Source organism: Aplidium turbinatum, chromosome 14 (assembly GCF_918807975.1).
Source record: "Aplidium turbinatum chromosome 14, kaAplTurb1.1, whole genome shotgun sequence".
Classification (NCBI taxonomy): Eukaryota; Metazoa; Chordata; class Ascidiacea; order Aplousobranchia; family Polyclinidae; genus Aplidium; species Aplidium turbinatum.
In genome coordinates, this window is record NC_137485.1 from 21,112,142 (window position 1) to 21,136,066 (window position 23,925).

Below are 23,925 nucleotides of genomic sequence, written 5' to 3' on the forward strand. Positions count from 1 at the left end.
CAGCTTTCCATCTACACAATCGGGAAGCTGATCGTGAGCTACATGTCCAGAACAATAGAAAATCTTTGTCCTGCCCTAAACCAAAATATCTTGGCGTGACATTAGACGGATCGCTCACATACCGCGTCTATTTGGTGTCACTGTGCAGGAAACTGACACCTCGTGCTGTGCTACTCAAGCACCTGGCAGGCTGCGGCTATGAAACGAGGGCTGACACTTTGCTTATAGCAGCCTTAACCCTTGTCTGCTCTTCAGCAGAGTACTGTGCAGTGCAACTGCCATAGCATCGACACTGCCATAAACAGTGCTCTGCACACAGTGACCAGATGCCTGTGTCCCACACCATTGGGCAATTTTCCCATTCTTGCTGGCATCCAATCTGCTGAGCTTCGTCACAAAAAAGCCACTTTGTCTCTCAGTCGACGGGCTTTGGAGCCCATCTATCTTTTTCACTTTAAGGTCTTTGCTTCTTCAAACGAGCACCCCGTCAACTGAAATCAAAACACCCATTCATACCAGCCGCTCAGCTTCTGATCAACAAACCTGATGGACAAGACATCTCTGCGGCTAATTGAGCGGACTGTAAATGTAAATCCAGTATTACCAGATTTTATTCGTTCGTTATCGACGCCGACAAGCGCTCATTAGCCTGACACTACAAAGACAGGCGTGGGCGTGCCTCCAGCGTCTTCGTGCGGGCGTTGGACTTTTCCGCTCAACAATACACCAATTGGGAATGATCTCATCCTCCTCCTGTAAATGTGGTGCCGAGGAACAGACCGCAGACTACATCATCAATGACTGCACCATTTTCAGGTCCCCTTTAATTTTCGTCTTCACATTGCATGCACGAGTGAACAAATGCACGGTTGCAGCACAGAGTTAATCTTGATTACTTGTGGTAAGTGCCTAGCCACTAGCATCCAGCCAAACTGTCTGCTGAGCTAGTCTACTGTTCCTCGAACTAGTGGAATCCGTGGCAGGCGTAAACTCGCCCGGACCTGAAACCAACCAGATTCGTAGTTAGTAGCGAGAAATGGATATAAGTGGAAGATACAGAGCAGTCCGCGGTGCTGCTTATAGAGAAGATTGATACTCACTTTTACAAGCTCTAAAATTAGATAGACAGATTCAAATCAAGTTGTTTTCCTGACTTTGTAATTATGGGTATCAAATAGTGAAATCACTCTTTGTTTACAGGAGGAATATTACCATTTGCTAGCAGAAAAAATATACAAGATTAACAAAGAACTAGAGGAAAAACGTCAAAAAAAGACCCTTCAAACCGCTCAAGCACAAGCACCTATACGTAAGTATGTTGTCTAGCGTCAGGTATGATGTTGGTAATATGTTCTTTTGCGTGTTAAACAACTTTGAATCGTTGATAATAAAACAAGTCAGCATTTGCGTTGCATTTTTGATATGAAAGTTTTCTGCAACAAATGCTTTGTTGCAGCTATAAACGGCCCTGGTTTGTACACAGCTACCCAGCAACAGTCTTCCCAGCAATATTCGTTTACAACCAAAGCCCCTGGAAGCATGAATTTACCCCGAATACTGAACAATCCTAATCAAGTCCCAGGAGCGATTAACTCAAACGTTAATATGCAGTCCCAAGGAAGCGCCGTAGCTATGAATGGAACGGCAAGTGATACCATGCATAAGGCAAGTAATAAATTTAGCGCAGATACCAATAACATACGATTTAGCGTTTTTTTAAGTATTAATAAATTGATTTGGCTTGTGTTGTATGCAGTTTGCAATGGCTCAAAAAGAAATCAAAGGGAATGCACCGTCGATGGGAATTCGTCCCACAATGTCATCTTCAAACCAAGTATCTAATAGTGCAATGAATCAGCAGGTAGCGCGTCTACACTAAACTCGTGTCTCATATTTATTGATTTACCTCAAATCAAATTGCTTTAACACAGTTTTTTTTTGTTTCAGCCAATGCATGGCATGTTGGCGAACCAAAACTTTGTGAATCAAGGTCAGCAAGGTGGTTACATGGTCGACCATCTAAGCAATCAACAAGGCAACATGCAGTTTACCAATTCCAGTGACCTTACATCGATCCAAGGCGCAGGAGGGTTACAGTCACTTCAACAAAATAGTTCCTTGCTCCAGCAGCAGCTTCAAAACGACCCAAACAAACAGCATGGGGGAGCTGGTGACGGTTATGTTCAGCAAGCTCAGCCGGACGCTGCTAACTCTACTCTAAGTGCAACCATGGGGATGTTTTCTCCTGACCCCCTTACTCAACAAATGCAATCTCATCAATTAAATAAAGTTGGGGCATCAGCCACTTCAATGCAAAGCACAACCGACACATCAATCCTCACTAGCATTGCGTCTTCTACTGGACTGACATCAGTAAAGTCTGAAGTTATTCCTTTTCCAACAGCGACCACATCGTCTGCTCCATCATCCAATGATCCTGCTGCTTTTGTTAATCGTAAAATGTCTTCTGATGTGGGAACCGCCTTGCATGGCCCCACAACAATAAAGGTTTGTTCATGTGCAGTTGTTTTAAAAGTGTACTTCATGATATTGCTTGAATTGTTTCGGATTTGACAAAACGATATACAGGTACGATTAGTTGTTTTTAAGTTGAAATGTTATCATTGTGCAGTGATGGCTAATCACAGACAAATATTAAGCATAGATTAATGTTTAGACATTGACTAACCATTTTGGGCAATTAAACTAAACCAGTTTTTGCACACACAACTATAGCACCGAAACAAAACTCAATCTTACTCTTCAACATGCAAGTGGAGATGTTGGTAGAGCAAGCTTGTGGTTACAGTTTGGTAGTTGGACTAGTTATTTTTGCAGCGCGTTCAGCTTTATTAAGCAATATATCTGTGAAGATGGTTTGTGCAATGTGGTGACCCATTGGAATGAAACGCCAGGACCCACTTTTGTGTTGTGAACCAGGGCTCGGGAAGCATATTCTTGGCTTATTTAATAAGATGCAAAATACAATCAAGCACTTAATTGTTGTTCTTTGGAGCGCAGGTGAAAAGTGAGACTGATGATGGCATGGCTTCTTTTCAACCCAAATCTCCTTGCCAAACATCAGTTGCCATGAGTAAACCAGTAAAGGTATTTAATTTCATGTTCTAAAATCCACATAAAATTATCTGATTACACTGGTCTACACAAAATTTCAGGTTTGGGTTTTGACAACCCATTTTAGCTAATTTTGGGGCGCTGAATCCGAAAATAAACTCAGATTTTCTCTACCACATCACGTTTTTGAGATATGAAATATCCCTAATTTTTGAAAAAAAATCAATTTTTGCCCCCCTCTGTTGTCAAAACAAGGAATTCTGATGCAATAAACACTGTTTTACCTGCAATAATCTAGCTTTAATTAACAAACAAGCATTCTATATTATATTCACACAAATTTGCGTTGTCTTTATTAAAATTTCATGCCTTGGAATAAAAAATAGGCATGCAAAAGAGCAACCATAATAACATCAAACGCTACATTATGCTGACGAACATGTCGATAGGACAGTGACAAGGTATTTTCTGAATTATAGCCTACAGTTCACACAATATGCACAATGCACATAGACATTCCAATGGAGTGCAGAAATTCTGAAGACACACACAGAAATAGCAAAGTGCCAAAATCAAGATTGACTCAAAGGGACTTGGGCAGGGCGAGTTCAGAAACAGTCAAAAAAAGAGCTTTCATAAATATGAACTCTTCACTTATAAGCTTAAAAAGGCTCTTTTGAGGGACTTTCTTTTATGAGCAGCATCTGGAATTCCTCTTTTAAAACTACAACAATAGTCGGCTTCATGACAATCCCACCGACCTTGATAACGTTCCTGCATAATTTTAATATCCTGGTGGAAACGTTCACCCTGTTCTTCACTAACTTTCTCAAGGTTTTCTGGAAACTCATCCGCATGGCTTTTCAAATAGTGAACTTTGATGCTCATCCTGCATCCCAAATCTTCAAAACTAAGCAGTAGCTCCCTTAAAAGATCTTTATAATTTTCTGCTTTTCTGTTTCCCAAAAAATTTCTCACAACAGCACCGAAAGCATTCCAAGCTCTAGCCTCGAATGGCAACATTGATTTTACAAAATTTTCATCCTTTAACAATTTTGATTTGTGGTCCATTGAAAATCCCAGCTCTTTTTTTCTCTTCACTGAGACCAGGAAAAGCATAACATATATACTTAAAACACTCTCCTTCATGATCGAAAGCTTTTACATATTGTTTCATGAGACCAAATTTGATGTGAAGAGGAGGCAAGAGGATCTTTTTGATATCAACTAACCGATCACGTATGATATTTTTGCTTCCAGGTGTCAAGGTGAGCCTTGGAGGCCACTCTTCTTTGTTCCAGTGCTGATCCTTGGCCCTGCTGTCCCAGTAGCATAGGAAACATGGGTATTTGGTGTAGCCACTTTGTCGCCCCAGCAAAAAGTTCACCATTTTTAAATCTACACAGATGAGCCAACCATGCTCATGGTACTTTAACTTTTCAAGAACGGTTTTGATGTTCTGATACTCTTCTTTCATTGTCACCGAATGTCCTATCGGAATAGAACCGTACAGGCGTACACGTTACCATTGTGAAGTAGAACACAATTCAAACTTCGTTTGGAGCTATCAATGAAAAGTCTCCATTCGTCTGCGTCATACTGTGGTAATCCCATTTCTAGAAGAAGCCCTTCTATATTGTTGCAATAAACGAAATTGGGCCCTTGTTTAAAAAGTTGGCTCTTTTTTGGCCCTTTTTGAACGTGCAGTTGGCTCCTTGCCAAATTTACATCTGGTAACCCTGCTGCACAGAGATAGCAGCTGACCCACAGATAACGCCTGAGAAGCCAAGACAGGGAGTTCAAGCCAGCATGGAAAACTCAACGCTACCAATCTCCACTATGTCCTATTACGATTATTACCATAACAGGAATTTTTTTTATTTTAAAGGAAATCTGAACCAATTTATGAATTTAGTGTAAAAATATCTCTATGTTTGAAAGTTTATAGCTGTCAGAAAATAATTATATTTGACATTTTACTGCACTAAAAAGGGTAAAAATTGGTCAATTTCATTAATAATGGCAACGATAGAAAGAAAACTTGATGTGATAGAGAAAATCTGAGTTCATTTTCGGATTCAGCGCCCCAAAGTTAGCCAAAATCAGTTGTCAAAACCCAAACCTGAAAAAAAAAGTTGAAATATGTAGACCAGTGTTATTTACAGTTTTACTTCTTTGTAACTTATCTAAGTGCTCAAAGAACGAATCGCTGATATCAGTATTTGCAGATTGCGGAAGCGCTAAAGCGTTTTTCTTGCTTGCTTAATTTGAAATATCCATATTGTTAACTTTTGGCTTTTGTGCCACAGATGGAAACATCGGATGATAACTTCCCAGTTGCCATCTCCACCAGCAGTAGTGGAGCAGTGAAAATGGAACCCAAAAGTGAAGTAGCCATGGTCCCGGCAAAACCAAAGCCTCAAGTCGCACCCAAAGTTCCAAAGCCGAGCAAAGGTGTGTTTTAGTACTTACAAACTTTCCAGTCAAATAATTGAGTGGAAAACACCATCTTTTAAATTGAGTCTGACTATTTCTGCATTTTTTTAAGCGGTTTAAAACACATTGTATAACGTATATACAGGTTGATCACACCAAGTGTAGGCAAATATTTATTGAAATTGCAGTACATCCAAACAGGAAAAAATTTACACATATAAAGAAAAGTATAAATAAACAAAATGCAGTCTTAATTTTCAATATATCCTCCCTTTGCCTTCACCGAACGCCTTAGTCTGTTGTGCTCTTGACTGCACGCAGCCACCAGTTCTTTGGACTGACGAAAATTGCTTCACTGTCCAGACTGTGCATAATCATCAGATTGACCGTAAACACTTATTTTTAAATTTCAAAAAAAAGATGTTCTAAAAAGCTGCCAAATCGACCTAGAAATCATTTCCCAAAATTTTGGGGGGTGGCCCCCTCAATCGGCCGTGCCACCTAGCCCAAAAGGTCAAAAAAGGTCAAATCGCCATATCTCGAAAACTACTTGGGTTGGAAGAATCAAACAAAGCTCAAATGAAGCAGAAACACAAAGTTTCTATCTGTCCTAAGAGATGTTTTCATCATAGTTGCACTACAAATTATGTTATTTAAAAAAAACGCTTTTTATGCTAAACTGAGTGGGCAAAATCACTCAAACTGTAAATTATTAAGTATATCAGTACTGCGGAATTGATTCCTGTGATGATTCAGAGCAAAAATACGAAATAATGAGGAAAAGTTCTTTGAACTCAATGGGGTGTACATCGATGGCAGAAAGGATGCCACACTCTCACTTCTTGAAGCAGATAATGGCAGGCACTATCAAGTCATTGTCTTGGAAGAACATTATGTAGTTGTTGGTGAACCAGGCTGGTTTTACTTAACACATTTCTCACCTGAAAATGGAAAAGGAAAATCTATTGCAAATTGTGTATATGAAGCTACGGAAGGCACTACATTGAAAACAAAACTTGCAATGGTCGGAACAGATGGCACTCCTACCATAGGCGCCTAACTATTTTTTTGGCCGTGGGGGCGAAAGCGTGTTTCATCAGCAGCAACGTAAATTCAGCGAAACGTCACGCAGATGGATGACGTAATTATGCCGTCACACTTGGATTGCTTTTATTGCCACACTCGGGGTTATCGCTACGTTCGATCTACCGTTAAATATTATCAACAAAACTCGACCAAAACACATGCTATGCGTCTGCGTTGGCTAGCGGTTGATGGACTGCGACTCTTTAAGCTAAGCACAACATAAAGTTTAGCAACGAACTAGATTTATTAGCATGAAACAAGAGACGAAAAGGTTTACTAAAAGGTATACTGTAAATGGAATGAAAGTACTAACTTGATTATACGCTTGAAAATATACCTGTTGAAAGTAAAATCATTCATGTTTACATCAATCCAACAGCGAACAGCACGTCACCTTGAATAAATTTAAAAGTTTTTGACATCCGTATCCGTAAACAGCCCTTGAAAAATAGTTACGGAGAGACGTTTGATTAAGTTTTCGACTTGACATTGCTCCCTTTTCACTACAATATGGCAACTTATGGCTGACCTGCTTTCAAGTTTCAATTCGCTGTGATACGCCCGTTTTCGTGTTGCAGATGAAACAAAAAATGCGCCCATTTCCCGCCTTTGATCGGGTTTTTATGGCAACGGTCGTGTGTGCGCCATGCAGTTTGCCGCGAGTCCGTTGTTGTGTTGATTATGCCATGTGTGCGCAATGCGGTTTGTACCAGCCCTTGTTACGTTAGTTAGTGGTTACCTCCAGCCGAGACGTCAAGTTGATTTTCACAGCAAGCGATTCACTGCCGCGACAATTCTCTGCAGAGGTTTCGACTTTCGAAAGCGACATCGAGTCTGTTTGCAAGCGCATTCCATTAAGCTAAACGCACGCTGCGTCAACGTAGCAAATTATGTTGTTTTTGGGTGCATTCAACATTTGATGACATTGAATCGACGCAAAATGGTAGATTTTTTTGTCTGGGGTGGGATTGTAGCATCGCTACTCGTTCTAGTAATTATTTATCGCGAAGCTGTTGCGGTTTGCATTTAAAAATGTTTTCCTGCTGCCGATCGCTAGTTCATCTATTGTTTTATCTATCAATGCAGCATAAAAAGTTGCTCCCACGCAGAAATATGCGTGGGGGCCTGGCCCCCACGCAGGCCCGTAACTAGCTTGGACCACTAGGGGGGGCAATAAGTATTCTAGAGGGGGCCTAACTTTTACCTTTCGTATCATGTACGAAAACGCCGTTTGTACAGTATTCGTATTACAGCGTTTACATTAGCATAGAAACAGCAGCGTGAACTGGCATTATAGAGTGAATTACATGCTGTAGCCTAAACAGTTGTAATGACGACAGCATAGAAATTGAGAAGCAAAATCATTTTTAAAACATCCGACCATCAACTAGTGATAAAATGGATAAAAATTGGCATATAAATTTATGATTTTGTAGTTGATTCTTTTGTTAGTTAACCCATAACCCATTGCCTTTCATGAACTTTGAGTTCGTTTTAGTCAGGTTTTAGTTTATTTACATTTTCCTCTAATGCGCTGCATAAATCACACAAAATATACTAGGCCTATACATTATACAATACATAGAAAATAGGCATTGAACTATGATCAAATAGGGCTGCCTGCGCTGCACCAGTCACTCATCGTTTTGTAAATAATTGTACAATGCACCTCATTTTTTCTAGTGCAGAATGAACATGCAATCATCTCTTCAAGATCAATCCTTTAATAATTAGTGAGAATCTATTTCACACCATCAGTGAAATGTATCCTCGCCATAGATAGGTTAGGCCCTACGTTAACAGAAGACGTGGATGGACTTCACTGAATCTATTAACGAAAACGTCCAGGTCTATTGTCTCGGTCATATCCCTTTCAAACGCCAACAGAACCAAGTTCGCCTGGAACATAGACCTGCGTGTAGGCTTGTCTATCCGAGATAAGACCGAGAAGCCACTCTCACAAATCGCACTACTGGACCCGAATGATGCCGCAGTAGCGGTAAGCTTATATACATTCAGGAATGCCAGTCGTTGTAGGCTACTATATTGGAATCTTGGTGTTCTTCTAACTTGGTCATGTAGGAACTGTTTTGCGACTTGCAATTCCACCTCTGGTGGAATATCTATCTTCAGTTTCGTATATAGTGGAATGAGCGATTCACGATCTAAGAAGTTTTCTTTTTTTCTTGAAAGGGCACGTACAGATGTATAAAACCATGAGTCGTCTGCCAATCTGAGTTTCGAACTGCAAGTAGGAGAAGCATAGGCCTACCTAGAACGCAAATGCCAAGGTGGTTGTCCGGTACTTTAATAAAGCTTAGTGGCAGTCAACTGCATAGTATTCTGGAGACTGATCGGCTATCACACTGCTTAACTCAGTTGGAAACTGGTAAAGGCCTACTCCGGATCTTACCAGCAATAAATGTCGAGAATAAATGTCTGTTTAACATAACATTCGACCACACCAGGTATAGGCACTAACATGCAGATATCCAATCAACCACGAACCAATCAGATGCTACGTTGTCTGTCCAATTGTGGCCATTCCAGCATTCCCACGTCAATGAAATGACTACCACCGCCCTAACCCTCTGCTTCAAGTCAACCGATGGCAAAGCGATGACTTAATTTAGCTAGAATTTGCGCTTTTCCTTTGTTCTTTCTAAACGCAACCTTGATGACGTCATGAACAGCGTAGCTTCTGATTGTGGTTGGATTTGGAATCTGCATGTTAAAGTGCCTACCACCACACCTTTAGACACACAATGTTTACAATTAAAAAACACAAGAAAATTGGGTATAAAACTGAAAAGTTAGCCAACAGAGCTAATTAGCATCATTTTCTCCAGGGGGGGCCAACATTATTGCAGGGAGGCTTCGCCCCCCCTGCGCCCCCCTTATTTACGGGCCTGCCCCCACGGCTTAGGCGCCTATGACTCCTACTATGACTGGACCCCATTCTGGATACATAAGATGCCTGGAAGTACTTCTTAAGAGACCTTTGCAGTGGTTAGTGTGCCTTTTACATGCAAATGAACTCCCTCTGCGCCATGTCTTTGCTACTCTCGATAGCATTACCAATAGTCCGGATAGTTTTACTGGGCCTACTGGAAAAGCCATTGACTCTTGTGTTTCCGATTGGCTTGTGGTCAGTTTTTCTTCTATTCTCAACCAAAACTTTTCGTTTTTGCCTAACGATGTTATTTACGATCCCAGTGCAGATCAAAATTACGCTTACAAAATTTGTTTAGCAGTGATGGTTGGATCCGTTGACATAGACTTGAAGCTCATCGAGGTTGGTGCAATTGTGCACTCGTGGCTAACTCTGGCTTGTCGCATCCTACGTTTTTATACAGCAACAGAAAATCCCTCAACCAATTTGGTGTTGCTAGCAAAATTTTGCATGCTGATATATTTTCCATCATGGTTTGAAATAAAGCAAAATCACAAAATTACACATGGATCAGAAAACTTCTATAATATATATGCTACAAAGGATCATAAAATTCCCAAACAAAAAATTGTTGATATTGCCTTTGAAGTTGTATTAGAAATGGATTTTTTGCACATCCTGAACAAGTTATTTTGGGGATGCTTGGACACGAGGATGAAAGTATCCGCAGGCAAGCTGTAAACAAAGTGTTGTCCCTGCGTGGAAGGATCCCTGAATTCAAATTAGGCAACCACAACTTTGGAGGAGGGTTTCTGGAACTAGAAGATTAAGACAGGCAGAACCAGAGGGCAACAAGTTCAGTTCGTAAGTTTTTGATTCCGAAGATCAATGTGAAAGCAAAGGCATTTCATAAAATGGTGAACCTGGATTTTCCTGGCCTGCAAGAACCTCCTCTAACAAAGACATCTCAATGATAGTGAAATTGAACAAATCAGACAAAGTCCATTGCAACTTGAACATCCTTGCCATAACCAAACTGTGGAAAGACATGTTAAACTTGTATCCCAAGCATCCAGTTCAGTTGCAACATTTGAAAAAAGGGATGGGATGATACGACAAAGAATCCCTTCACAAAAACTGATGAAAACGTTTGACAAAAAAACAATTCACCGTGTAAGTTAACAACAGATTAAATAATATTTATCTATTATATATAATAGATATGTGATGCAGGATTGAAATGTGCTGATGCAAGGTGCAGTTAAATGCGGTTCATACAACATACTATAGACCTATGAGTTGGGATGCATGCAATTAAGTAGTCAATGTGCCCCATAAATTATTGACGGCTATCATAAATGCACCTACCAATTTCAGAGAAAAACAGAAATGTATATTATGCTATGTTTTCTTGCTAATTTGTGTCCAATTTGCTCACTAGTTGTAGAAAGTATATATTATAGTTGATATAGTTGTTCCCCATTACCAGAGGTGGGCACCCGCTACTTTTAAAGTAGCGCGCTACCGCTATTTGGGCCAAAGTAGCGCGCGCTACCGCTACCAATTTACAAAATTAGCGCGCTACCGCTACTCGGGCCAAAGTAGCGCGCGCTACCGCTACTTCTTCCGCTACTTTTGTCTAAAATGACACTAGGAAACACTCAAGTCCCTAGTGACGCAAAAATGACCTTGAAAACGGATGTTATCATTCGTTTACGCTGTCATTTAGCGTCGTTATAGAAAACACATTCTAAGGGAAATTTATTGTTACGCATCTTTCAAAAACACGAGCATTTCAAAATAAGAGTCATTAAGTCCTGCCCGCTTTCGCTTAAGCACATCTTTTCCAACAGAGAAAAGTCTCTCCACCGCAGCACTGGAAGGAATGGGGGTGTTGTATTTAATGAACAGGTGTTTTAACTCGGTATTCGAAAAGCTCAAGGACTTGCTCTTGTCCGAAAAAAAGGCGTCCACAATTGTTGCTTCCTTCTGCACCGACGTTTCACGGGATAGCGCAAACACTCCAAAAAATACATCCTCGGAGACTCGGAGTCATGACTGGTGTTGGTGTCACTCTTCTCGGTACCAACCTGGCTTAATGTCTCCCGCAACAGTCGAATTACATCTGTCTTGACTTTTTCTCGCAGTGCGTCAGCATCATCCGTGGAAACGTAGTGCAGAAATTGTAGCCACGACGTCTTGAAGGAGGGATGAAGACATGATGCCATAACGCATTTCATGTTGTTGAAGCACTTGTTGAATCATTTCTTCACCCCTTCAAGGACTTTCACTTTCAACTCCTCACAGGTCACAAGATCACTGATCTCGGTCAACTTCTTCCCGCAAATTGTGATGGTTGGAAGCAAGACATCCGTAATATGCCTTGGTCTCGCCCTGGAGAATGTCTAAAGCCTGGCAGATAGGCTTCATCACACGGAGATATTCGCCGAAGAAGTTGACGTCAGCTAGAAAAGACCGAAACTTTGCAACCAAGCCGATTATATAGCTGCTTGACCACGCCAGTATTGCAAAAAAAACAAGCATTTTTTTCAATTTAAATTAAATTAAAAAGTAGCGGGTAGCGGGAGTGCGACTGAAAAAAAGTAGCGCCTCTCCTGCTACCGCTACTTTGGAACAAAAAAAGCGCCGCTACTGTAGCCGCTACTCCAACTAAAAAGTATCGCCGCTACCGCTACTTTTACCAAAAAAGTAGCGCCGCTACAAAAGTAGCGCGCTACTGCCCACCTCTGCCCATTACTCATAATTTGATGATAACATTGATTATGGATCAATAATCATGTCAAATCACTCGACTTTGCAAGTATGAAACTGAAAAGGCAATGTTAGATTAATTGTATAATTGATGACTTTGTACTTGTAACACATTATAGGAGAAAATAACTGCTTTAAATTCTATGTTGTTTTTGCATGCTTTGCAAAATATTATATACATTACATGTCAAGTAAAACCATTGAATGTTATATATATATATACAAAAACTGAACTATTAACTCTACAAAAAGAGTGCTCAATACCAAACACATGGCCAAGCAGAGAAATATAATCAAATACAATTACTAGTACCGGTACCAAAAACCGTAACAACCAGTTTCACCCTGTGATGGGATCTTCAGATAGTTCTTGAATAAGAACCTTCTGAATCCCATCATAGGATGAAACAGGCTGTTAAGGTCTTTTGGATACTATTACTAGTGATTTACTTTGAATGTTATATATATACATGTTTTTGCTACATTCCAGACCGAATGCGTCACCAAAGTGAAAATTTCTACAATTTTTCCAAGACTTAAACCACTCGCTTTAGTAAAATATGTGTTTTTTCTAAATATTTCAATTTGTAGTGCAACTATACTAAAAAGTTCTCTTGGAACTGATAGAAACTTTATGTTTTTGCTTCTTTTAAACTTTGTTTGACCCTTCCAGCCCAAGTAATTTTCGAGATATGGCAATTTGACCTTTTGGGCCTGGTGGCACGGCCGATTGAGGGGGCCACCCCCCAAAATTTTGGGAAATGATTTCTAGGTCGATTTGGCAGCTTTTTAGAACACCTTTTTTTTTGAAATTCAAAAATAAGTGTTTTTCAGCCCACCCTATTATGCAACGAATAAAGAAGATATCCCACTGAATGAAAGGCTGATGTTCCAGAAACAGACACCAGTCTCTGTGATGGTTTGGGGTGGGATAACTTCAACCACTGAAAAAACTTCCCTCGAGGAAAAGTTAATTAACATGTTTATTTGAAAATGTTGAAGGAGAAATTGATTCCCTGGATCAAACTCTTTGTGCAAAATGTGCAAAAAAACAAGATGCAGATATTTTCTGCGAACAAAGAGTTGCTGGAACAGATTGTTTCTGGAAAAAACGTGGCATGTGATATGTCATGGCTCGTATAAATGCAAAGATTTGTTCAAAAACATTTGTTACGTTTCATATACTAATTTGGTTTTTCGGTTGTTCTTATTTTGGGGTCCATGTTGATGGCAACCCTGCTTATTAGGTTGTAAGCACCAAGAAACAATGAAGAAATTAGCAGTTTTTTGATTTTTAAAACCTGTATTCTACCAATTTTGGTGCAGTTTTGAGGTTCATAGACGAGCCATTTCATCTCGCCTCAATAAATATCTATGTGGAGGTTTGTTTAAGCACAACCTTTTAGTTAATATTGGTTATGAAGATTTTTGTGTACGAAATTTGTAATCCATATCAGAATAAAAACGTTGCATCATTTCCTCTATTTATGTTCTTTAAAAACAAATCGCCAAATTTTTAGAATTTCTTGCATCTGAATTACGAGACATGCTCATGCCAGTGGTCAATAAGCTGTTTGAGCAAGAACCGGATGCTGAACCATTCCGTTACCCGGTTGATGCCGATCGCTTGAATATCCCGGTAAGAAATCGTTCCGCTTTGTACGAACTGTTTCACTACGAATATTGGTTTGTTTCAAGACATGTGCAATTGTGCATGCCCGATTGCCCGTCCATGTTTAAATAAGGCATAAAGCTCTGCCAACGCTGTTAATGAGTGGATGTTGTTAATGAGTAGATTGTTGTTTGGACTACTATCAAGCGTAGCAGATCTGTCAAGTCAAATTTCAAGCTTATACATTGTCATGTCATAAATTGTCATATATACTGTATATAAGTATATGGGATAGGTTATTAACTTTTTACATAGCGATCTATACTCACAGGCCTTGACAACATGCAAGCTGGAGGCGGGTGTAATTTCGATTTTAAACTCTTAAGCTAAGTTTACTTTATATTCCTTTGAAATAATAGTTTTGAGAATCCAAATTGCCAGAATGTGATCACTGCATCTCAAATTACTGCAACACTCCTAACATTACGTTAAAAATGACAAATCTTTCCCGATTACCAGTGTTGCCAGACGCTTTTTGGACTTCCAACACAAGTGCTAAAACCTAGTACATTATTTGTATGGTAACAATAGCACAATAGTAGCTCAAAACATACACAAACACTATATTTATTAACTAGTACTCAAACTATGAACTTGTACGAACGGTTTTGACTACTAGCAGACCGGCATCCAGACAAATTTGAAGCTGCACGTCGGCATGACCTGTGTATAAAGGTTGCCATTGGTTATTGTAAGCTATAGTACCTTTTGGACTAAGCATTTGTAACTTTTTGAGACAATATAAGAAAGTGGTCGTTGGAAAAGTTTATTGATAAACGGGTTAACATGAATATTATTGATGACAGGATTATTACGACATTGTGAAGAAGCCTATGGACCTGTCATTGATTCGAAAAAATTTGGAATCTGGCGTTTATCGGGAACCTTGGGAGTTTGTCAATGACATCTGGCTCATGTTTTCGAATGCCTGGCTGTATAACAGAAAGACTTCGCGTGTTTATAAATATTGCACAAGACTGAAGGAAATCTTTGAAGTAGAAATTGATCCAGTGATGCAGGAGTTGGGTTATTGCTGTGGCAGGAAGGTAACCCGATAAATGATTTTGTTGTCACCAGTGTTTTTTTTAAGGTGTTTTGGGGGACCGAAACGGTCCCCCAAATTTCTCCAGCGGTTTCCCAAAATTTGGACTTGCAACTACAGTAGAAAAGTAATGGTTGTTTCTCGCTATGTCTTGTCGATAATACGAATATAGCCTACGATCAATAGTTCACGTCCGGAAAAAATAATAAGTGGAGGTACAGCTAACAGCTGAATCAAAGAGTTATTCACAAAAGAAGTGCACCTTCGATACTCGTCAATGTTTATTTCTGATTTATGGCGCATAATGATCAGTTTTTACGTGTGGAAACATGACAAGCAGAAGCCAACAAGCACGGTAGGCACTTTAACATGCAGATATCCAATCCAGCACGAACCAATCAGAAGCTACGCTTTTCATGACGTCATCAAGATTGCGTTTAGGAAGAATAAAGGAAAAACGCAAATTCTAGCTAAATTAAATCATCGCTTTGCCATCGGTTGGCTTGGCGCATTGGGTTAGGGCGGTAGTAGTCATTACAATGACGTGGGTTTGATTCCCACCTCTGCTATAGCTCTTTTTTCTTCTGTAATTACCAAACAAAGTTCAAAGTAATTATTAATTCTCTGGCTGAATGCTGGTCACAATAGCAGATAACGTAGCATCTCATTGGTTCGTGGTTGGATTGGATACGCGCGTGGATTATTAGAAATCTGCTTGTTAAAGTGCCTACCAACAAGCACACGTTGTTTGATTGTGCAGCAAACTTGTTTGGCGGCCGTGTTGGGCAGGCTGTTTGGTCGCTGTCACAATCATTTAAGCTGTGCCTTGTCGAATAATTCATTTTATGTTGCGTTGATTGTATGTAGTTATGGCTATTTTTTGGTATTTAAATGAAACACTTGCGGTCTCTTAAAACTACTTAGCGGTCACCCAAACCAAACCTTAAAAAAAACCCTGGTTGTCACTTTACTTTTTAATACAATTTTGGTAGAGAGGTGACTTTCTTCAATCGTAGACAGATAAAACCAAGCCACCACACGGCATTTAACATAATACATTAAACTGAACATAAACTATGTAGGTGTCCAATGTAGATGTAAAATCAGTTATTTTTCGTTACTTGAAAAAGGTTAACTGTGTATGGCCGAAAACGTTCGTAGTTTTTAGCTTATGTTCACTTTAAAGTATGATGTTAAATGCCGGTGGTTGCTTGGTTTTATCTGTCTATACTTTACTTTTTAGTACCTGATCGCCTACACGTAGTTTGCTGATTCCTATCTTGTATTTAGCTTGAATTTATGCCGATGACGTTGTGCTGCTACGGGAAGACGCTTTGTACTATTTCCACTGGAGCAGTCTACTACGAATATCAAAACAGGTGCACTATTTTCACATCCGCTTTTTATTGACCACTCGATAAATGTGCTGCACTCTATAGTATACCTTTAACCGATTTTAGAAATTGCGATTGGGTGCAAAAGGTTGGAAAGAGCATGATGTATGAGTCCAGTGTAATATTAAGGTACCGCTAGTTCGAAAGGAGTTATGTTCACCCTGACTCGCATAATAATATTGAATCTATCCTGACCGAATCGTGAAACCCAAATTGCAAATGCTAGATTGTGCATTGTGCAACGCAAAGGAGTCTAAGTTGTACATTAAGCTTCTTTTTTTTTGCTTAGCTGTCAATCAGGAAAACATAAAAAACGATTGAACTACTCGTGGTAGGTTTGTTTTGAGAATATTAGCCAAGTGCCACCCGCAGCAAGCTTTGAACTTGCGCAGTTCTTAATCCCAATATTAAAACTTGCTGGTTAAAAACTAAATGTTTTGTTTTTAGAAATATTTTGGTGTGGTAATTGCAGCTCATGAGTTTGCGAGTTCAAGGAATGTTAGTTTCGCATTTGTGCTCCACAATCTCCTTTTTGATCTAACTGACACTATTTTGTTATCTCGTATCGTTTCATTAGTTACCAATTTACTTTTATCTTCCAGCTCGCCGAAATACGGACTTCTGTCGGATAGATATGATTTCTGTGAGAAGTGCTTCAATGAGATACAGGGTGACAAGGTTCCATTGAGCGATGAACCTGGCCAAGGTTCTAAGTAAGTTCTCATTCATCCACATGCCGCGTTTGTAGCTACCTTAGCTACCCGATGTTACATGAATTATGGTGCACTTCTGTGATTAATTATATGCTTGAAATATTTCAGCACGATACCTAAAAATCTTTTTGAAAAGAAGAAAAATGACATTCTCGACCCAGAACCTTTTGTTCAGTGCGATGAATGTGGTCGAAGACTGCATACGATCTGCGTCCTCCACAACCCACAGATATGGCCAGAAGGGTGAGTAATCTTTTATAACTCCTCTTACATTCTAATTCATGAAGAGTTACTAATAATTTACTTCATACTTTGTAGATTCGTCTGTGATAGTTGTCATCGAAGTCGTGGTACCCAAAGAAAGCCCAATCGGTTCATGGCCAGCAAGTTGCCTCATAACAAGCTGAGCGAACACGTCGAGCAGCGAGTTAACAACTATCTCAAGCGGCATGACACCAACAACGAAGCAGGCTATGTCCATATCAGATGCGTATACAGCGGGGAAAAGGCTGTTGAAGTCAAAACGGGAATGAAATCAAAGTAAGAAGTTTTGTCAATTGTCCTATTAACATTGATGAAACAAACAGTTTTGGTCTAGGTCAGTGATTCTCAACTATTTTTCCTGCGGCCTCATCGATCCACCAAAAAATATTCTACTAGAAGAACTGTCCAAAATGGCGAGACTACAGTACAATATTTACTGAGTACATGGTTGTCACATAATTTACGTGCTCGCAAATAAAATGCGTTATAATGACGTATCTCCTCACTACAGTACTGATACAGAGCAATTAGTTGTGTTTATCAGGGGATTGCTTCCAGACTCATTTACGTGGCATTTATCACTTTGCGTTCCATTCACGACACAACAAAAGGAGTAGATAAGCCTCAGTTTCCTGAATTTCGTTGAAGTCTTTTAGAAGCACATTTGAACCCGTCAAAGATGTATTAAGTTACAACAGAGGAATGTCTTTCCATGTTAGGAAAGAGTCAAGGTCTTCATGGACTCGTTATCAGATGGCGTGAAAAGAATAATCTACCCCTGTAGCGTGGCACCAGTGCATTTTACAAAAAAAATCGTTGTTAAGTCACTGAAGTTGTCTAATGTGACTATAGCAATAGACTCGGCCACTGCCCCAATAATTTTCAGCTGGAGCTGCTAGATTAGTAGTCAGATGTGGAACTGACACAAGCATTTCAATGTGATTATCTACTTGACTTTAAAAGTCGACTTTCAGAGGGAAAGTATCCTAACCTGATAGCCAATGCACTGAAAATTACCTCTGTATGTGGTTCAGCATAACTTATATGTACGAAGCACATTTTAGAAAAAATGGTTGGTATTAAAAATCCAAATATCACAACCGATTGACGAACGTTCATTTCTAAAACAAAGATTTTAGATCGTTAAATGCTGCGGTTTATTCATTGCAATTAGATTAATGACGTTTGTGGAGACTTGTTAGCAAGGGATTTTTAGCAATTAAAATATATATCATACAGGTATATTTTTCAGCCATTTGTTTCAGTAGTCAATTATTTCTAACTGATAAAAAGTATAAGTGGCAAAAATCATTTTCGATGAAGTATGTTTTGGATTTGCAACATGTAACGACAGGCCAGGCTAACTTGTTTTGCTGCATCTGTCACAGCGTTTTTAATGTTTTTTAATATGCATTTGATGAATATCAAGGTCAAGCCTGACTCAATAACCAGAGCATGTCCCAGTAAGCACTCTCTTCTTGAAATGTATATGTCGCTTCTGAACAGCCAGTGTACACTGTCTACTACAGCATGCATGTATAAAATTCTGTACTGTATTATCGATGCTCTTATGATAGTGGGCCATTTGATCTAAACTAAAACACCAACTCTCACTTCCGTCTTTTTGACTGTTTCTGGGAACTTTTTTATGGTCTCTGTGGAACATGAAACTCAGCACGGAGACCAGTTTGAACTGCTTTGTTTTATGCAACATTAGAATTGCATTCCATAAATTGATGTCTGCTACATCTTTGATAAATATAATGGCTGGTCCATCACTGCTGCATCAACTTTGATGCTTTCTTAGCTTCATTGCAGTGCTGGAAATTGTGGTTTTTATTGGTTATTTGGTTTACCAGGACTTCAAATTAACGAAAAGCTGTTTTGGAACGTTACCTCTGACTGTGCTATTGCTGATGTGTTTCCAAGGGACGTTTGTCTTACTGTTTTACGTCTCATTTCCTAGAATCAGGGTAGGACGGGGTCTGGCAAGGCACATCCTCAGTCTCCATTCATCACGATCTAGGGGGCTAGTGTTGGTCATCTGCTACCGCTCCCTGTCATCGTTTACGGTATATTGTCTGGTAGGAAATATATCCCACTATAGGTTTGATGGTTGCGCTCGTCATCATTGTTTGACAATCGGTATCAGCACTGACGCTACCCGATGAGTCCAAGCTTTCAGATAAAGTCTGTATCACTGGTCCAATATTGTAATGTCTTCATCTTCATTATCAGAGTCATTGAAGCCACCACCATGTACAATAAATATTGCATGACAATTGCAGCAGTTTTGCATTTGCCGAATTGTTGAACTAACCCTAAACAATAAATGTACCCTGCTGCTTTTTGCACACTTTTGATCTTTTGTATGAGATAGATTGTTCAAAATTCAGGGCAGATCGTGAAAATCCCGGTCAAGGTAAGCTTCGTCCAAACTAATGCATTTCAAAAAATTAACTATGATGTGCCCCTTCAACAGATCTATGTTTTTACAAGAAAGAAAATAAACAACACAAATTACGGCTTTTGTCACTTTATTGAATCAACGTCTATGAATGTTAAATCAATGGAAAAGAAAAGTTTTTATTGGATAAAAAATTAGCAATTTTCTCATCATATATTGCTTTGATAACATCTGGTTGTCTGACATCGAAAAACAAACTGTCGTGGAAAAGTATGTAGCAATCAATTTTAGACAGCTTGGTCTTCCTAGGTATAGTCCTTCAGTGAGCCCGTTGTAAAAATTGTATCAAGTTAACGTTTTCATTTCTTGTTACATCTAGCAAAGTTAGGAAAACACATTGAGCGACCGACAAAAGTGAATTTGCATGATCAACGTGATAAAGAGAAACAACAAAATCGTTTTGCGGTCAAAAATGACCGCTGGTCTTATCGTTTTAAATGAGTTGGTTTTGATAAGCTGTGCTCACGTGCAGTTCAATGCTGACAATCACAAAAATATCTTTTGTTTGTAGATTCGTTGAATCCAAAGAAATTCCTGAAAGCTTTCCATACAAAGCGAAGGCGTTTTTCGCGTTTGAAGAACATGACGGCGTTGATATCTGCTTCTTTGGTGTTCATGTTCAGGTGCCAGTTGTTGTTGATCAAGTCTTGTGGTTATTGCTTAGTTGTCGTCGTATCCAGGCTTACACCTGGTGGTTGAAGATTTAGATTAAGTGGACGGGAAGGCAAGGAAGTCAATCTTCGTGTCCACCTTCAGGCATGCCTTTAAGTGTCCTGCCAAAGCACAACCGCATGCTCTTGAGCGGTGTCGAACCAGCGCCCTTTCGATTGCCGTTCCACGGCTCTCACCACTCGGCTATGCATTGCTTAGTTTAATGTTATTTTAACGATCATATTACATGCAGGAATATGGTTCTGATGCTCCCCAACCTAACACTCGGAGGGTTTATCTTTCCTATCTCGATTCCGTTCATTTTTTCCGACCTCGTCATCTTCGCACCGCTGTCTACCACGAGATTTTAATTGGATACTTCGAATACTGCAAGAATCTTGGGTAGCGTGAACATTATTACTCGTGACATCTTGTGCTTGCATGTTAGGATAAATGAGATCTGGACAATTGCTGTGTCCTTCAAAAAAAATAATGAGACCATTGTCCATTCAAATTTAGTTTTTGTATGGAAGTGGCGGCAGATATGGTTTGAATGTTATGAGCCAAAAAGTTGAGACAATATCCGATGCTACTTTTTTCTGGTTTAATCAAACAAATTGCTTAACGCTTATTTAATTACCAATAGGAGCATTTGTCAAGAAGACGGATTCTAACTGATTGTTGCATCATTGAGATACTTCAATTTGTTTGTTGCTTCGAAAGGTATTTAGTTTTTCATCAATCTTTGAAAAGATTACCGGTCAAGTGTTTGATGCTGCGCAATCATTTCAAAGTTTGATGGAAAACTGAATACCTTTCGACGCAACAAACAAATTGAAGTTTTTCAATGCATAGATAAGACCACTTTTTGTTATATTGCATGTTTCTTTAATATTTCTTGTACATGTAAACTTGTTTTTTATTTGTTTATCTTTTAATTTAAAGGCTTAAAAAGGACTATATCAATAATCGAAAATGTTAGCTATTTTAATTTATTTTGTTTGTTATAATGTCACATATTGTGGTGAACATTGTTTGTTTATAGTTAAAAAAGTAAATTCTACCCAAACTTAAAAATACATTTGTGGTTAATTGGGTGCGATAAATTATCGTGTTGTTTACAGCTATGAATTCGCTCACATATGGGCATGTCCGCCGAGCGAAGGTGATGATTATGTGTTCCATTGCCATCCCGTGGAACAAAAGATTCCAAAACCGAAACGGTTACAAGATTGGTATCGCAAAATGCTGGACAAAGCGATAGTACGTTGTTCGTACTTTAAATGACACAGCTTGAATTTGTAGATTTTCATTTCGAAATAAAAGTATTTATGATAAGTTATTGCACTGACGAATGCTAAAATATCAAATATGTTTCTTACAGGTTGATCAAGTCGTCTTGGAATATAATGACATATTCAAACAAGCGAAAGATGACAGACTCCAGTCGGCAAGAGAGCTTCCGTACTTCGAGGGGGATTTTTGGCCTAACGTGCTCGAAGAGAGCATAAAGGAACTTGAGCAGGAAGAAGAAGATCGGAAACAGGCCGAAATAAACGAACAAGCCGCCGCTGACGAGGTACAAATGTTGTATTTCTCACTTAAATGTAAATGCAGAATGTAAAATGTTTTGTGATCTTTCTCGTCACCCGAGTGTAGCAAGAATCGACAGCATTAGACATGTGTTTATCCCAGGAGGCTGGCTCATCAGTATGGCAATGCTTGCGACGCTGCACAAATTTTTGCCAGCGCTGTGAAGTCGGGGAAAAAAATGTACGATTTCGGCTCCTCTGTTTACAATCGGCCGACTCCGGCTTCAGTGTTGTCAGATTTTTCTAAATTTTTGCTCTTTTTCGTTTTCTGTTTTTTTTTTAAATTTAATTTTACTTAAGTTATGATCGAAATTGAAGGCAACTTCCATAAAATCTGACTAGAACAAAACACTTCTACAGGGTGAACAGAATGTCCTTGTACCAACTTGTAAAGGATTTATTGTAGAAAATAAATGAAATTTTATCAAAAAGATACCACAATGAGAGCTTACAATACTAGGAATAAATTTCTGAATTTATTTTCAATGTGGCCACTGGCTAGTGGCCACATTGAAAATATGTGTAACTCTCAATTCTTTATCGGAAATTTTCGACCGAGGCACGTAGCTCATCCTGGGGTATTTTGGCCCATTCCCGCCGGAGTGATTGCTTCAGAGCAGCAACACTTGGGTGAGTAACGAAACAGGCTTTTGCCTTCAATAACGACCACACACAAAAGTTCATGATGGAATTTAAATCAGGCAATGAGGGAGGCCACATTTCCTTGCTCCAGAATCTTGGAAGTTGACGTGAGCACCAGTTCTGAGTCTTTGTTGTGAGGGATGGTGCACCATCTTGTTGGAATGTGAAGGCTGATCTTTGTAGTGTTTTTCATCTCCAGAGCTGCAACCAAAATATCGTTGATGTAGCGATCTGAATTGATTTTAACCCTTTGTTCCACGAAAATCAGAGGAAACTTTCAAGCTTTGGAGATGGCGGCCCACACCATGACAGAAGACGATTTTTGACGGCGGTAAACTGTTCTTACAGAATCTATAATATTTGCTGAAGACTTTGCATAAATTCTATCATTCTGATTATTGAACTGAGCTTCAATTGTGAAGAGTTTTTCGTCTGAAAAATGATCTCTGCCATGCCTGTTTTCAGTTCTCTGAGAAGAATCGGTGCTCTTTCAAGTCTCTTTTGCTTTTGGAGACGTGTAAGGAACTGTCGTTTTCTTATTTTTTAAGAAGACAACTAAAGATCCTTTTCCACAATGGTTCTCATTGAGGTGTTGCTCGCATTCATGTCTTTGGCCATTTGACGAATGGATCTGTTTGGGTTTCTCCTCACCCTTTCTTGGACAGCCTCAACCACTTTCTTTGTTCGAGCAGTGCGAGGTCTACCACTTCTAGGACGTTCTTCAGATGTACTAAGTTCCTTAAATTAAATCTATTCACAACACGGTAAACGGTGGATTTGGCAACTTTTAAGAGCTTAATGATATCAGAGTTGTTTTCCCCCGCGCGATGGAGCTCAATGATGGCTTCTCTCTGGCTTATTTTAGACCTTATAATCCATGCTTACAATTAGACCTAAATATTAGAGAGTTTAGCAAAATATTTAGCATATTAAAAAGCGGAGAAGTGACATTCAATATGTTATAAAATGAAAAAAGTCCAAGGACTTTCTGTTCATCCTGTATTTCCTGGAAAAAAATCAAGAGCGCAAAACAGAGAATAAGGAAATAATATGCTAACAAAAATTGTATTGTTTTGTTTATCGTTTGTATCAACTTGGAGTCGGCTTCTTTTTGTGACTCTTACTCCGGATACGCCAAAATCCCTCCGACTCCACAGCCCTGCTTATAACTGTTAAAGTAATGGGTATAACTACACCTACCTTCAGCAAATTAGGCTTGCATGCAT

The 23,925-nt window shown here is 39.3% G+C and overlaps 1 protein-coding gene across 4 annotated transcripts in view; it reads left to right on the plus strand.

The window, feature by feature from the left end:
• The window catches only part of LOC145783244 (CREB-binding protein-like), a 77,961-nt gene that overhangs the window by 43,181 nt on the left and 10,855 nt on the right, over positions 1-23,925 (plus strand). For 3 of the 4 annotated variants that reach the window (XM_082595057.1, XM_082595061.1, XM_082595058.1), the window contains exons 13-28: positions 1,201-1,309; positions 1,457-1,665; positions 1,757-1,861; positions 1,948-2,508; positions 3,022-3,108; positions 5,385-5,529; positions 13,783-13,901; positions 14,741-14,980; positions 16,267-16,355; positions 16,973-17,083; positions 17,192-17,326; positions 17,402-17,623; positions 20,326-20,437; positions 20,719-20,867; positions 21,590-21,728; positions 21,850-22,044. In XM_082595057.1, the coding sequence (XP_082451183.1) occupies positions 1,201-1,309; positions 1,457-1,665; positions 1,757-1,861; positions 1,948-2,508; positions 3,022-3,108; positions 5,385-5,529; positions 13,783-13,901; positions 14,741-14,980; positions 16,267-16,355; positions 16,973-17,083; positions 17,192-17,326; positions 17,402-17,623; positions 20,326-20,437; positions 20,719-20,867; positions 21,590-21,728; positions 21,850-22,044 (2,727 nt within the window). The remainder of the gene's footprint in view (positions 1-1,200; positions 1,310-1,456; positions 1,666-1,756; positions 1,862-1,947; positions 2,509-3,021; positions 3,109-5,384; positions 5,530-13,782; positions 13,902-14,740; positions 14,981-16,266; positions 16,356-16,972; positions 17,084-17,191; positions 17,327-17,401; positions 17,624-20,325; positions 20,438-20,718; positions 20,868-21,589; positions 21,729-21,849; positions 22,045-23,925) is intronic. The other variant, XM_082595060.1, reaches the window with a different exon arrangement.